The 16,312-nt window shown below is 42.0% G+C and overlaps 1 protein-coding gene across 1 annotated transcript in view; it reads left to right on the top strand.

The window, feature by feature from the left end:
• Nucleotides 1-255: 255 nt before the first annotated feature.
• FBLN7 (fibulin 7) overlaps nt 256-16,312 on the top strand; it is a 30,710-nt gene continuing 14,653 nt past the window's right edge. The window contains exons 1-5 of the mRNA XM_048508222.1: nt 256-497; nt 5,429-5,588; nt 9,384-9,554; nt 13,719-13,844; nt 14,366-14,503. Coding sequence (XP_048364179.1) covers nt 423-497; nt 5,429-5,588; nt 9,384-9,554; nt 13,719-13,844; nt 14,366-14,503 — 670 coding nt within the window. The 5' untranslated portion in view covers nt 256-422. The remainder of the gene's footprint in view (nt 498-5,428; nt 5,589-9,383; nt 9,555-13,718; nt 13,845-14,365; nt 14,504-16,312) is intronic.

A 16,312-nucleotide genomic window follows, 5' to 3' on the forward strand; every position in this document is an offset into this window, starting at 1 on the left:
GCATCAGGAAATAATCATATTTTTTCCACTCAACATGCTGCTTCTTAAAGTGGAAACAAACCCAACATTGGCAGAAACTAAACATCATTTGCTCACTAGGAGCCAAAACTCTTAGGTGTAACTGTAAGTAAACTGTAACTGTGTAAAATCTCAAGGGGTGGAAGGGGGAGCTCCTGTGTGGGAGCACACTTGCAGCAAAGGAAGTCCACCAATAAGGAGTTGAAGCCAAGTATTTTACTCTACGGAAAACCCTTCTGGGGGATGCTGCAGTCACTCCTGAGCTCAGGAAGGGAAGCTTGGCAACGTCACCCCACACCACCACCTGTGATCTGCAGTCTGAAAACCTGACTGTTGAACCAACTGCTCAGCAAAGCACTTCAAAGCAATCCGAGGAGGCATTTCTATCTGGAAATAACAGGACCATGATTTCTGCATTCCAATACAGCCTTTTCCTCTCCTTCTGCCTAGCGGTATGTCAGGAATCTCAGGCTTCCCAGGTAAGCTCTCATCTGGCACTGATCTCTCCAGATCAACAAGTGGTCTTATTTCATTTGCATAAAATTTCCCCCCCTGAACATTAAACATGAGCATGCATGTTTCAGTTACTTGCTTTGGGGAAAACATATATTACAGTAGCTGCAGTAAAGTGAAAGAGAGGTCTTTCAGATTACCACAGATTGCTAGTAGACTTTTCCTCAGTTCAGTCATTTGCAAAACTGAACTCCTTCACTAATGAAGGGTTCATTGCTTCTGAACTGACAAGCTATACTTACACTGGAAAATATACATGTATCTCCAGTCAAAATTTGCTCTTTTCTTGTCCTTCATTTTGCTCTCTTCTGTCTCTCTTGCAAATGCAGTGGAATAGAATGTTGGTGCCCTCTGGCTTTTATAGACATTCTTTTAATAAACTCTTCAAAGCAACAGTCAAAAGTCAAGCTGTATATAGGGAAATCAAAAAGATAAACAGTGTGAGCAAGGTATTAAGAAGGCAGCAATTTCAACTGATAGACGGAAATTTGTTTTTGGAGTGGGACCTCCCTGCCCCCCATCTCACAGATCAAAATCCCTCTTGAAATGATGCTCCAGGGGGAAGAGCCCCCCCCCCCTTCTAGGAACAGCATGGAGGAGGAGGTTTGCAACAGGAAGGGAAATCAGTAAAAATCTTCCCTGCCCCCCATCCACAGAAATCCTCTGCTAGATCAAAGCCATTAGGATGTGCAAACTTTGTTCATCTTTGTTTCTAGTTAATATATCGCTCTTGAATATAAGCCTTGTATTAGGAATTCCCAAAGCTTCTGACTGCTAGAACATATTTTTTATGAATAAAAAAGCGAAGTACATTTCTATTAGAATGTCTAAAAGTTCAATTCTTCATAAAACCTTGACAGTTTTTCTTGTCAATTTGAGCCTGTCACATAAACTCCACATGAAGATGGGTGCAATTCTGCCGAATTCCAGAAACCTCTGCTGTAAAGCAGCTAAGTTTTAGATATTTTAAAAGACTGACTTGATCTTAAAACTTCACAGGTTTGTGATCAGTTTTCATACACCCCAAATATACTTTTAACCTTTTCTTTTAACACTTCAAAATCTGCCACAGATTAAAAAATATTTCAGGGGCTGCATCTTAACTGTTTAGTCAAACTAAGTTGGATATTAATGAAATTAAGAGGTTGCAGATCTTCCAGTTAAAACTACAATTGAAGTAAGGGCAAGGAGCAGCCATGGCATAGTGGTTAACAGCAGGTGCATTCTAATCTGGAGGAACCAGGTTTGATTCCCCGCTCTGCCGCTTGAGCTGTGGAGGCTTATCTGGGGAATTCAGTTTAGCCTGTGCACTCCCACACATGCCAGCTGGGTGACCTTGGGCTAGTCACAGCTCTACAGAGTTCTCTCAGCCCCACCCACCTCACAGGGTGCTTGTTGTGAGGGGGGAAGGGCAGGAAGATTGTAAGCCCCTTTGAGTCTCCTACAGGAGAGAAAGGGGGGTATAAATCCAAACTCTTCTTCTTCTCTTCTATAAATGGTTGATGAAGTAAGCATTTCTCTGAAGAATGTCCTCTCAGAGAAAAATGCTTGCAGCCTAAAATATAGAGGAATCGGCCTGACCTGCAACAGCAGTGCTGGTTAGAGGTCCCAACCTCTTGGTAGCATCTGGTGATCCTCAGAGCAGTGGCAAGAGAAAAACAAAAGGTTAACAAATGGTTGGCTGCCAACAACATGACATTATTTCCAGGAAAACCAAGAAGTGACATCATGCCACTCAACAAATTGGTTGAAACTCTGGTAAAACTCTGCAAAGTTTTTGGCAATCCCTAGAAAAGACTGCTATCATTTCCAGGAACACCTGGAGGTGACATCATGTCATCAGCTGACAGCAACCCCACCATGTCTCTATCCCCTGGTCTCTCACTGGTTGTCAGACTGGGCCTGGCAACTCTAGTACCAGCTTAGTTGGTGATGGGAATTGAAAAGGGAGTTGAGGCTATAGAAAATAATAAGCTAACCTTATTGTTTCTTTATTTTATTCTCCTCTCCTCTGTTTTATCCTCACAATAACCCTGTGAGGTAATTTAGGCTGAGTCCGTATGACTGACCCAAGATCACCTACTGAGCTTCTACTGCAGAGCAAGAATTCAAATCAGGGTTTTCCAGATCCTAGTCTGAAACTCTAACCTCTACATTGCACTGGCTTTCATGCTGTTCAGAGTAGCAAACAGCCAGTCCTGAGTGAGTCATGCAAGTCAGGTATCAAGTTGCCTGGTGGGCTGGGGGGCCAGACCCCCATGAGTCTTCCTTCAAAGGCCAAAATAGCTTTAGAAAAGGCCCCACCTGACTGTTACTAATAGGAACCAAGGCTTGAATTCTGGCAATATGATTTGTGTTTGCTTAGCAAAAGTCACTGAGGGTATTCATTTCTTCAAGCTACAGCTGTTGTTTCTATTATTTGTTGGGGTTTCAACCCGCTAATGCACTTTTATTTTTAGATTTCGGCTTTCCCTCTTTCATGCCCCTGGAAACCCCTGTTCAGGAAAACAATGGCTGAGATGTACAGTGCAGATCACTGGGATCAGTTGTGCAATGGGACAACACACTTTCCCCTGAATCACCTTCCCTACAGTATTTCCTTTTCTGACAGCCCCCATATCTTCACGTTTCCCATCTTCCTCCTCTCCTTCCTATGCATTACTTTTGCATTACACTATTGTGTGATTGTGCTCTTTCAGAAGTAAATCTACAGTAGCATTATTGCATTATTGCAAAGCAACAAGATTAATGATGGATTTCTGCTTTCATTGGTTTAAATGGGAAACATATGCATTTGTAGCATGTTTATCTCTACATAATTTAGATGAAATACTCAGTAGTTATGTCCCTTCTCCAAGGGATCAAGCCTGCCAAGTTTTAGACAGGAGAAAGGGACCCAATTAAAGGCAGAACACATACCAGGAATAAAATATCTCTTTGATGAATGATTGAATATTTCTATGTCCATTTCACATCTCTTGATCTCTGCTATTCTCTCTCCTCTTCCTTTTGACCATACATGCCAGTAATAAAAGATTTGTACTACTTTGATGTTTGATATAATACTTCATGTTCACTTCGATTATTGTTCATGTGAGAATCTCCTTGGGGTACAAACATTTTCTCACATAAAGTGATTCCAGCCGTGAAAGCTTTCGACAATACATTGTTTTCTCGCATTCATCATAATTTAAAAGTAGCCTTCTAGATAATTTGTAAAGTAGCCAACATCCATTTTTTCTGGGTTAATAGGTATTCATTCTAATTGTCTATAAAACTGAAACCCTTTTCTTTTTTTTCTGGTATGAAAATTGTATTAAGGTTTTAAAATAATTTTAAAATAAAAAACAGTAACATTAACATAACAAATAAATCCAACATTTAAAGTTTTTGTCTAAATAACACATAATCACTGATACATACAACACTTCTGTATTAATTACAACTCATCTTTACATTCTTTCTATCTAAAACTTAGAACATATCTGTATAATATACATATTCTATGTGATTACTTGTCATCTATTTCTAGTCTATTATAACCTTTTTATTTCTGTTACTAAATCCTTTTCTTGAATGTCTGCTGTTTGGTGGCACTGACCCCTTGGATGAGGAGTACAGTTCCTGAAAATTTCATCTGAATTATATAAAATATAAAAAACTACAGCTGATGTTTCTGGCTGAACTCAACAGAAACGAAAATGTTTTGGTGCAGTCTTGCCAATGTTACAGGAATACTACTGAATATTTGTTATATTGGGGTGCTGTGTGGTTTCCGGGAGGCTGTATGTGTTCTAGCAGCATTCTGTCCTGACGTTTTGCCTGCATCTGTGGCTGGCATCTTCACTATCAGATCCTCTGAAGATGCCAGCCACAGATGCAGGCAAAACGTCAGGACAGAATGCTGCTAGAACACATACAGCCTCCCGGAAACCACACAGCACCCCAGTGATTCCAGCTGTGAAAGCCTTCGACAATACATTTGTTATATTGTAAAACAGCATGAACACTAGACTGACATGGTAGCACAAGTCCACAGCAATGAGACAGAGAAGAACCCCTCCCCAAATCCCCTTCACAGTGGGAACACAGAATGGCTTTTCTGCATAAGGCCTCTTGGGTAGTAGCATGATTGCAAATCCCTACAAATTGCACCCAATGGAAAACAAAGGCAAAAAATGTGCTACAAATTGTGTCACAGTGACCATCTTAACCACCATAGCGTGGGAGTGGAACAGATATTGTGAAGTCTGTCATTTTGAGGCAAACTTTACATTTTCTCCAAAAGGGCAAGTAGCAGCTCTAAATGGTGTGTGTGTGTGTAGGGGGGGGGGGGGATGCTGTTTGAGACCTGGAAAGCAGGACAGTGGGAAGAGTCTTTCCTGTGCCCCTGTCCTTCTCTGAACCAAGGCCCACATGGCTGTTAAATCTGAAATAAAAACCCATCAGCAATGTGTTTATTGACCTTCTAGCATCTTTTCTGGTTCTTTAGAGAAAATGGTTGATGCAAGTCCAGTGAAGAAGACTTTGGAACAATTGCTTTCTATTTATACTTAACAAATCATACAGATGTACCTTTGATGGGTGCAGATGTTTAAGGAAACACATACAAATTCCTGGAAGTCCTTGATTCTGATTTGAGCTCATTATTGGTTTGTGGGTGAAGAGTCACTTTGTGGGGTTGTTTTGGAGACTGCTTGTTCTTCTGTAGCTGTAAGCTCTGCGCTTACATGTCTCCCAGTTGCCCCCACCCAACCTCTGCCTTTGCAGGCGGGAGAGTTTGTGCAGTAGCTTGAGCTAGGTTGATGCACAACAGTAGAGGTAGTGAAGGCCTCAGCACCACGACAGGTGTTTAAGGTAATTGATGAAGTAGCTTTTTTCGTTCCTCCCTCCCCAGAACTGCATGAATAAACAGCAACTTCTGGCTGCCATCCGCCAAATGCAGCAATTGCTGAAGGGACAGGAAACACGATTTACAGAGGGAATCCGCATCATGAAGCACCGACTGACAACTCTCCAAAATGCAGTGACCAAAGCCGCTCCAGAGCTGCAAACTGGTAAAAACAACTCACTCTGTGTGTTAAATCTAATATTTGAAGAGGGTGAGCCTAAAAGCCTATTTGGATTTCCATAAGCTCTACTACTACAGTGTAATTTTTTTAAAGAAAAGATCCACCATGCCTGTAAGGGTTTTGTGCCATAACAACTCTCCCAAGGACCAGTTCCATACCCATGGAAGAGAAAAAGCTACTCAGTCTTCCTGAATCCTCTGCCCAGCCTGGCATCCTCTCTTTCCCTGCTTCCCCTTTTCCATTCTTTCTGGATTGCTGCCCTAAAGCAGCATTTCCTGCTAAATGGCTTAGCATTCTCCTGCTTTGCCACTGCCACACTTAGCTCTAGTACAAGAACAACGCATTGTGGAACAATATCACAGACAGAGAGGTATCCAGAGATATTGAACAATGGCTACTGGGAGAGGGGAGTTCTTATAGGGAAAAAGGGACCCTCAGTTATGCAGAGTGGCCCTTAACCTCCCAGGACTGAGGACACTTTCGCACATGCAGAGTAATGCACTTTCAATCTACTTTCAATGCACTTTGCAGCTGGATTTTACTGTGTGAAAAAGCAAAATCAGCTTCCAAATAATTGTTAAAATGGATTGAAAGTGCATTATTCTGCATGTGCAAAAGTGCCCAAAGAGGAGTTCTGCCTTTCTGGGGAGAGACAAGAGAAAGACATAAGCATAAGCATAAGCATTTATTGTCATTGTGCACGCACAACGAAAATTTACAGCAGCATTCCTCAATGCACACAATTCCAGAACATATCCTCACTTTCCCCTTCCTCCACCCATCACTACACAGCCCCAAACACATCAACACGAAGCCGCGGAGTTTAGCATAGCCACAGCTCTAGAGTAGAAGCTGTCTCTAAGCCTCTTTGTCCTAGTTTTGATAGACCTGTATCTTCTGCCGGATGGTAACAGTTCAAAAAGAGAGTGTGCTGGATGAGACAGATCTCTCAGAATATTTTGGGCTTTCTTTAGGCTTCGGGAATTATAGAGTTCTTCCAAGGAGGGGAGAGGGCAGCCGATAATCCTCTGTGCAGTAGTGATCACCCTTTGGAGCGTCTTCCTATCCGCCACTGTGCAACTGGAGAACCATACACAGATGCAGTAGGTTAAGTAGGTTAAGACACTCTCCATAGCACAGCGGTAAAAGGACATCAGGAGTTTTCCATTCAGTTGATGTTTCCTTAACAGTCTAAGATAGAACAGTCTTTGCTTAATGGTTGTGTCATTATTCTAATTGTTGAGGCATTAGCTTGATGGGCCAAATTTGGGAATTCCTGAAAGGGAGGAGGAAGCTGATGGAATTACAGCTATAGAACAATGACAATGCAAGTAAGGCGGTTGTTAGAGAGATTAGTCAGAGGAAGAAGCATTGGACTCAAGGATGTAGGTAAGGGGGGGGGGTTCTCGGGTTCAAACCTCCCCATTCATGTCCGAAGCTCCGCCCACCCGTTTGTGGGTTTTCAAAACATTTTTACTGTTTTTCGGGTTTTGGCCTGCAGGGGGTGATTGTTTAGGCTAGCAGCACCAAACTTTCAGGGATTGTTTGGGGAAATCTCCTGATAATATTATCCAGGTTTGGTGGGGTTTGGTTCAGGGGGTCCAAAGTTATGGACTCCCAAAGGGGGTGACCCCATCCTCCATAGTTTCCAATGGGAGCTAATAGAAGATGGGGGCTACACCTTTGAGGGTCCATAACTTTGGACACCCCTAAGCAAACTTCACCAAATCTGGAAGGTATCATCAGGAGAGCCTCTTACTGATACCACCCAGGTTTTGTGAAGTTTGGTCCAGGGGGTCCAAAGCTATGGACTCCCAAAGGGGGTGACCCCATCCTCCATTGTTTCCAATGGGAGCTAATAGAAGATGGGGGTTATACCTTTAAGGGTCCATAACTTTGGACATCCTGAACTAAATTTCACCAAACCTGGGAGGTATCATCAGGAGATTATCTTACTGATACCACCCAGGCTTTGTGAAGTTTGGTCCCGGGGGGCCAAAGCTATGGACTTCCAAAGGGGGTGCCCCCATCCCCCATTGTTTCCAATGGGAGGTAATAGGAGGTGGGGCTGCACCTTTGAGGGTCCATAACTTTGGACCCCCTGAACCAAACTTCACCAAACCTGGGTGATATCATTAGGAGAGTCTCCTAAAGATACCCTAAAAGTTTGGTGTTGCTAGCTTAACAATTGCACCCCCGACAGCAGGCACCCCCCAAATTTCCCCAGATTCTCCTTTTAAATCCACCCCTTTGGGCATGAATTTAAAGGGAGAACATGAGGTCCTCAGTTTAGAAGAAGAGTTTGGATTTATATCCTCCCTTTCTCTCCTGTAGGAGACTCAAAGGAGCTTGCAATCTCCTTCACCTTCCCCCCTCACAACAAACACCCTGTGAGGTGGGTGGGGCTGAGGGCAAAACTCAGATTTTGCACCGGGCTCCATTTTCCCCCTCTATGCCTCTGCCCAGAGGGGAGGGCAGAAGGAACTGCCAGCTGACGGCTAGGAGCCCAGCTGGTGGGGGGCAGGGGAGGGCAGGGCGGGGGAGTCTGCCATCCTCAGCCTTGGAGCTGCTTTTATGAGCGCTAGGCCGGGGCGGGGCTTGGGGAGGTGTGGCCATGCCCTTGGGGTGGGTGGGTGTGCCCCCCCAACCCTCCCCCATAAAAATCTATACCTACGTCCCTAATTGGGCTAATACAACACTGGGCAGAAACACTCCGGGCTAACACATTAACAAATCCTTTGTCTCTGCAGAGGTGTATAGTCCCAGGGTGGAGATGGAAATGCTCTCCAAGGCAAGGTCACTGTGCTCTCTTAATCCCTTCAGGAAGGCTGTGAGATAGGTGCTTTGCATGGCAGATACAGGTGAGGGTATGTCCAGTCAGGTTTTTCTGAGTTCTTATGGGTACATTGAGCCAGTGTAGAGAATGGCCTCCCCATTTTGGCACTGTACTGCTAGACACCCCAAGCATTGGCAGAATGAGTAGAGACACTGCTGTCTTAAAATCAGGGTTCCCTCAACCCACCATGGGTCAGTCTGGTAACAACAGGATGCAGCTGATAACAAGCCTTGGATTCCCGGATTTGTGCTAGTCAATATTTGGAACTGCCTGCCCAACGCACATGCTTTTCAAATCCAAGAACTAGTGGATTGGGGAAAGAAAATTGTCATATTTGGGATTCAATAAATTATCTCAAGTTCTAGATCAATTTCCTGATCTCCTCATGAGTCATCAGTATAAAGAAATCATGCACCTCTAGAAATTGCGAGTTGTGCTTCATGTTACCATAACTGGGTGCTGGTATTGGTAAAAGTTCTCATGGTACAGGCAACAGTCTGGGGAATCAAATATAAACAGGATATATTTGGAGTAGTTGCTAAGAAAACAGATTTTGTACATGCTAATGTGGTTTGTTTTCAGAAAGTTTGTTTTGAATTGGCCTTTGATATCAACTTCTTGCACTTTCACACATGCTAAATAATGAACTTTGAATCCACTTTCAATGTACTTTAGCAATAGTTTGCAAGTGATTTCACCATTTCACACAGTAAAATCCAACTGCAAGGTACACTGAAAATAGATTGAAAGTCCATTATTCAGCATATGTGAAAGTGTCCCAAGAGTCATGGTTGTTTCCTGGTAAGGCAAAAAAATGACATTTTCAGCATGAATTCAGTTAGCAGTCACTATGGACATAGTAATCTTTATCACAGTACACTAGAATAGTGAGTGAATTTTAGCCTGGAAGCTGCTAACCTCTGTGTACCCAACTATATTTGTAGTGTTCTGCCCTCCTCAAGAAGTCCCTCCAAATGGCAAAAGGTTTGGCAGTAAGAACATGGTAGACCATGAAGTACATTTCACCTGTGATCCTGGATTTCAGCTTATGGGTTCCAGCTCTCGAGTGTGTCAGCTAAATGGCAGCTGGACTGGAGAATATCCTCAATGCAAAGGTAATTTGTCTTTGTGGTTCTTTGTCCTAGATGTTTTCTACCAGATTATCAAACAAGCCTGTACATGGTATGGTTAGAAAAACATCAGCAAAGCTGCAATGCTTATGTAAAATGTTATTTCTGTTTAATGTGTACTGTCGTTTACTGTGAAAAATGAATAATCAAAACTGTACCATCCCCCCACCCACCCACACACACACACACACACAGTTTGTTTCCTGTTCATTATCAGGCAAATTCTTGCCTCTTCTTTGACTTACAAAACTAGTTAATAGCACAAAAATGACAGCTTTCTTCAGAGGATACATGAAGAGTTCTTGAACTTTGTGAGTTCAGGCATAGTGGAGGCAAGGTCAACTCAATCTTGCTGGAATAATAGGCAGCACAATACATAGGGCATCAAATTTCAGAAGAAACCAGGCTGTTATGAAAACCCTTAGAGGAGAACATAGTTGTCCCACTTGCCTCAATATTTTGGAAAACAGAGGGAAGGTATCCTACCTTCAATAATTTCCCAGTTACAGCCCTTTTCCATCCATCTGGTCACTCTAAGGTCTAATAGTCCTGCACAAACAAAACTTCATCCCCCTTTCTCCCTTCACACTCAGAACTACAGGCTCTGGTATTTTTCCTGGATAGAGTAAAGGGAGGGTAGAGTGACTATGGGGGGGGAGGGGGTAGATTCTGAGGCCACTAAAGAATGTCCAGTCTCCCATTCTGACCTCTCCTATGGATTCTTTGAACCCCAACTGCCCACAATCAGATAAAAAGTATGACATATGTCTTGATTAAAGGGTTGTTAGCATGTAAGCTGTATGCTCCCTAAATGGTCTCTTATCTGGAAAACTGTGAGACCAGGGCTGTAATTATTTATTAGGTAAATAAAAATAACTGTTTATTGATCTTCTCCAGAAATTGGCCATGCAATGCTTTGTTGTGCCAGCTTTGAGTCCTCATTTTAATCATGGTTTAATTTCTGTACTCCTGTTTGATGCACTGGGCTGTTGGTAAATTTCTGTTCTTCCCTTCAGCCAATGCCTGTTCTTGACTTTCAACATTAAGTGAGGAATTTTCCAAGGTGATTCACTATCGCCCTTACTGTTTGTCACTGCCATGATCGCACTAACAATAATTTTAAAGAAAACAAAGTTGGTATACCAAATGGCCTGAGACTCGGAAAAAATCTCACATTTGCTGAACATTTGGAACTGTACAGCAAGTCAGACAAAGAAATCCAGTCACTAGTAAACACAGTTCGATTATTCAGCACAGATGATTGCCATCATGGCAATAGTTTATCAGGATGAGTGGAATTTCTAGGAGCTTTTGGATGCACCACCATTCACAGATAGACTTGATGACTATCCAGATAGCAGTTTCACATTATAGAAAAGCCATCAAGAGTGCCTCTGTATGTGTGCCTATCTCACATAGATATGGGTTTGTCAAGACGAAATGGGAAGCAAAAGGGTGCTTGTTCATGCAAAGGTGATATTCATCAATGCAAGTGGTGGCGAACCTTTGGCACTCCAGATGTTACGGACTACAATTCCCATCAGCCCTTGCCAGCATGGAGTGCCAAAGGTTCGCCACCATGGCGATAGGTTAATATCAATTATTCCAAATTAGTTAGGCCTAGCACCTCAAATACTGCTAATTATTTCAGACCCAGGCAACTGTTACTTATTGTGGTTAAGCTGAAGAGCCAGGCACAAATTACATCTTGCAACTGCTTACTTCTAATAGCATATGCCAGCATCTGAAAATGATACTGGCATGACACAAACACAGTAATTACTCTAACATGCTTATTTGGAAACATGCCCTTTTGTCAATGTATAATTGATCCAGATTGGCAAACAAGGAAATTATACATAATTACCCTATTAAAAATTATTTACCAGGCAAAAATCTGTTCCATGATGATGAACAGGCATTTGGATTCACAGATGCATTTTAAAGCTACAAAACAGCCATTGTGTTAGTCCGTGGCAGCACAAAAATGAGTGATGGGGCAGGAAACAGTAAAGCCTAGTCAGGGTACATTACAGGATACATTCCCCAAGAGTATTGTGGGTTAGCTTCATTATCATGAATGGGTTGATCATGAGAGAGGCCTCAAGAGATATCTTATGGGAGTCACAGCCTTTGATGAAAAAATAATGTTTCTTGATGGCCGTGGATGTTTAACAAGGGTTAATCATTTGGCATTAGTATCTGAAAAATTCTAAAAGTACTGTACTGAGGTAGAGACACAGGGCTACCACCCTTCAGGAGATGGAAGTTTCTAAACAGATTAGGTTACATCAACCCAGCCAAACAGACAGCCTTGATTCCAGACAACAGACAATGATCCATATAATCTACCAAGGTTTTTTTTCGCAATGTCTCCATTGAGCTAGAAAAAATTTGGGATCTGGCCTCAGGCAGGAAAAATAGCACTTGTTCCCTTTAGAACACCTGGGCAGTGATTTGTTGTTGTGACTTGCATTCCAGCTTCCATGTGTATTTACCTCCTCCCATTGCCTAGTCCAGGTGTCTGCAAGGTCCAATGAACCTGGCTCTCCACACAGAGCCAGATCAGTATCTCTTCTCAATGGATAGTATGGGGTGGGGGTGGGAGGTGGAGAGCTCCTTGGCTGCTAGTTCAATCTTTTCATGGTCTGGTGACATCCAGTTATTTAGAATATTCTATTGATGAGCAAGAGCGCTTGGCTTCTGACAGATGCCGTCGCAACACACAAGGTATTCACCACCTGCTTCTTCAAGGATATTCTGCCAAACTAATTATTTTGGCTCAAAATATGCCAGGGAAAGGTGGAAGTCTTGACTGCCTTTAGATGGACCACTGCTGCAATTCACCTGTTGTGGTTTAAATTTATTTTGATTCATAAGCATTGTTTTAAAAGACTGTTTTAATCAAAATCAGGATTGTCAATATTTTAATAATTACATTAGTGGAAAATGAATTGAAGACCAATCTCCCCTTTCCTTGCTAAAAATGAATTCAGCAAGATTTCTGCTTTCTGTTCAGTTTCTTTTCATTCTTTGACATGACCAAAGCCTGAGCAAACTGCCTGACTTTATGGGAAGTTTCCATACAACAAATACATTCCTGGGAGTGAAGGCAGCATGGCATAGCCTAATCTCACCAGATCTCAGAAACTAAGCAGGATCAGCGTATGGATGAAGACCTCCAAGGAAGACTCTGTAGAGGCAGCAATGGCCAAACTACCATTGCTTCTCATTTGCCTTGGAAGCCCCCTACTAGGATCACCGTAAGTTGGTTGTCACTTGTTGGCACATATGTATCTTAATACATTCCTGGTAGTTCACACAGGGAACCCTCCTTGAATCAGTACTGGAGAGTATCGTTCCATAAAATGGTGTACAGTTGAAACAAATACATTGTACTGGTTCTGGTGGGTTTTCCGGGCTGTGTGGCCATGGTCTGGTGGATCTTGTTCCTAACGTTTCGCCTGCATCTGTGGCTGGCATCTTCAGAGGTGTATCACAGAGAAAAGTCTGTTTCACACTGTGTCTAGTGAGAAGGTAAAGTTTAATGTGATATATTGTGGTATAAACTTTCCCTTCTCACTAGACACAGTGTGAAACAGACTTTTCTCTGTGATACACCTCTGAAGATGCCAGCCACAGATGCAGGCGAAACGTTAGGAACAAGATCCACTAGACCACGGCCACACAGCCCGGAAAACCCACCAGAACCAGTTGAATCTGGCCATGAAAGCCTTCGAAAATACATTGTACACTGTCCTGAACTTCATGAAAGGAAAGCAGGTTAAAAAGTGAAAGATGACTCCAGTGTCATCATATTCAGTTTTAAAGTTTCCTGAGTCAGAGGCCACTTCCTCAGATATAAAAGTATCCCAGCATAAACTGTCATGAATCAAACCTGAAGTGAGCTCTGATTTATGAATGCTTATGCTGGAATTCCTTGGTTGATGCCCTTCAACTCATGTTTAGTTTTTCTGCAAACAACTAACATAGCTACCCTTTCAGAATAAAACTGGAATCGATAAATAAATATAGAGCTCTACACATTACAGTCAGAAAGACTTCTGGCAAAAATGTCAAAGGCTCTTCCCATGGATTTTTTAGAGGATGAAGATCATAATGATTTGTATTTTAATTGCTTTTTCTTAGGTATCAGTGCATGCACAAGTCATCCATGCCAAAATGGTGCGACGTGTGTAGATGGAGTTGACCAGTACAAATGCATTTGTCCACAAGAGTGGACTGGTACCAATTGCCAGTATCAAACACAGACAGGTATGTTATTTGCTTAGGGAGCTATTGGAGAAGATTGAAGCCTCACCTCACATTCAAACAAATGGAAGAAGCTAATTGTGTATCTGCACTGCATATATAATTACCAGATGCTATTTGTCATTTAAATAAGCTACAAAGGATTCCTGTTTTACCTGGCACACACCTCATTTGGCCATCAATTGCACTGGTTCTGAGAAATCCAAGGGTAATTTCTTCTCCTTGCCTGTCCCAGCCTTTAATCTTCTTCCATTTCGTCTCAGCACATTCGCTACTCTTGTGTACTGCTAAACTCCCTTCCCTTTCTATCCCCTTGTTCTTGCAAATGGGGGTTAGTATACAAAGTGGATTTAAAAATTTTTCTAGGGTTGCCTTAGCTCAAAAGTTGCATTACACACCTGAGCAGTTAACTGGTATTGTCATGTTTCGGCTTACCCTTCCTTCCAGAAAGCTGCTCAGCATAAGAGGGCATCTCTGTTGCTGGTTTTTTTAATGGTTTCTATTTTTTTTTCATTATCTGTCAGGGCCACCAGAATGGAGTGTAACAAACGATCCAGCTTTTAGCCGCAAGCCGCGTTGTGCCAAATTTGACCGGATGCAACATTGCAGCTGTGAAGCAGGGTTCCACATGAGTGGTACTGCAGAAAACAGCATCTGCCAAGGTAAGCAATTGATCGAATGCTACATCTCAAGAATTAGCCTTCAGTTTGCAAGACATGAACAAGGCTGTTAACTATAGGATGCCCCATGGGTTGAAAGTGAACTGGGCAGCACTTCACACCCCATCTGTTCATCTGGTGCTCTCTGCTGAATTTTTGTTGGCAGGTTAAGACTTTATCTTTTTCTCAGGCATTTGATTCATGGTTTCTGCTTTCTGCTGTGGATCCTGAATTGATTGTGCATAGTAAGGATTTGTGTAATAAGTATGGGCGTGTGTGCATATTGAGATTATTTTATAATTTATGCCTTAAAGTTATTTATGTTTTTTAGTTTTCTGTTGCATTATTGTTCATTTTATTGTAAATTATTGTCCAGAGAATCAAGTTTGGTTAAAAGTGAAGGGCACAGTGGCCTAAAATAAATAGCAGAGATATGGACAGATGAGAGGGAAGAAAGAGAGGAGAATAACTAAGGATGGATGTGAGACAGTGTCTTATACTTATGCACATTTAGGGTTACAACTGTGTGTCAGATCTGAAGGGTGTACCAGTGTGTCCAATGAGATTTTCTCCCAAATTTCATGAACATAATATTGCAGCCTTTGTAGAGGATTAGGACTAAGGAATTGAGCCATAGCCTTCTCATGAAGCTAGATTTTGAAGACATTATCTGGATTCAATTATTGTTACCCCACAAAGCTACATTTGTTTGTTTGTTTGTTTGTTTGTTTGTTTGTTTTGTTTATTTGGATTTAATAAACCACCCACCCCCGAAGGGCTTTGGGCAGTTTACAATGCACTTTAAAAAACAATATAAATAACAGTCTACAATACATATATAGATTAAAACCAATATTCCAATTTACATAAAATACAATATTCCAATATACATAAAATACAATATTCCAATATGGTACATAAAATATATGAAGAGAGCCAACCATGTTGAACTAATGGATAATTCCAGGGTGTTTCAATGGCTTCTTGGGCCATTCTCAGAGGACTGTGTTTCATGGAACTTCAGCCACAAATCCATGGTTACTTACAGAATTATTTACCCACAGATGAAAGAAAACAGAGAAACCTTGATCTTGCCAGAAAAATTAAACAGAGGTCCAGAGACACTCTCGGGACTAACTATGTTTATTTCAGCATGACCTTTTGTGAGTCACAACTCACTTCATCAGAGGTCCAGAATGTGCTTCCTTAAGAGGTATATATTTATACTCAAAGTTACAGTGACAGAAGGGAGTTCTCAGCAGGAGTGTTTAGTTTTGTTTTAGCCTGCTGCAGCATTTTATTTATTCCTTAATTGTATAAACCAATATGAGGTTCAGTTCCCAAAGAGACTGATCACTAACATTTTTGTTGAGAAAATGTCATTTAACATAAGATCACCTTGGCACTGCAGAACACTGAGCTCCCTTCAGCTTTGAACTGGAAGAGCTGAAATTCCACAGAGTATAAGGGCGTCTAGAGAAAAGCCTTGAATTAGCCCAGAACACACTGAAATCAAGTAGAGACTGAAGCCTCCTTGTTAAACCCAACTTGGAAGGTTGTTGTAGATTAGCAACTCAAAAAGGTCACTGAGCCTGGTCCTCTGAAGCTCCACTGCTGCCGCTGCCCCCACAAAGGAAGACAGATGCAGCAGCGTGCTGGCAGCACTGATTGTTTAAGTCAGTGCACCAGGGCCTTTCTGGATATTTGCTGGTGTTTCTGTAGAGTCTAAGAACTGCCTTAGCCCAAAGAGAATCAGATTAATTTTAGGGTCCAGAAACCTTTTCTAATCCCTCCTCTCTGCATCCAAAATTG

This window comes from Sphaerodactylus townsendi, linkage group LG01 (genome assembly GCF_021028975.2).
Source record: "Sphaerodactylus townsendi isolate TG3544 linkage group LG01, MPM_Stown_v2.3, whole genome shotgun sequence".
Lineage (NCBI taxonomy): Eukaryota > Metazoa > Chordata > Lepidosauria > Squamata > Sphaerodactylidae > Sphaerodactylus > Sphaerodactylus townsendi.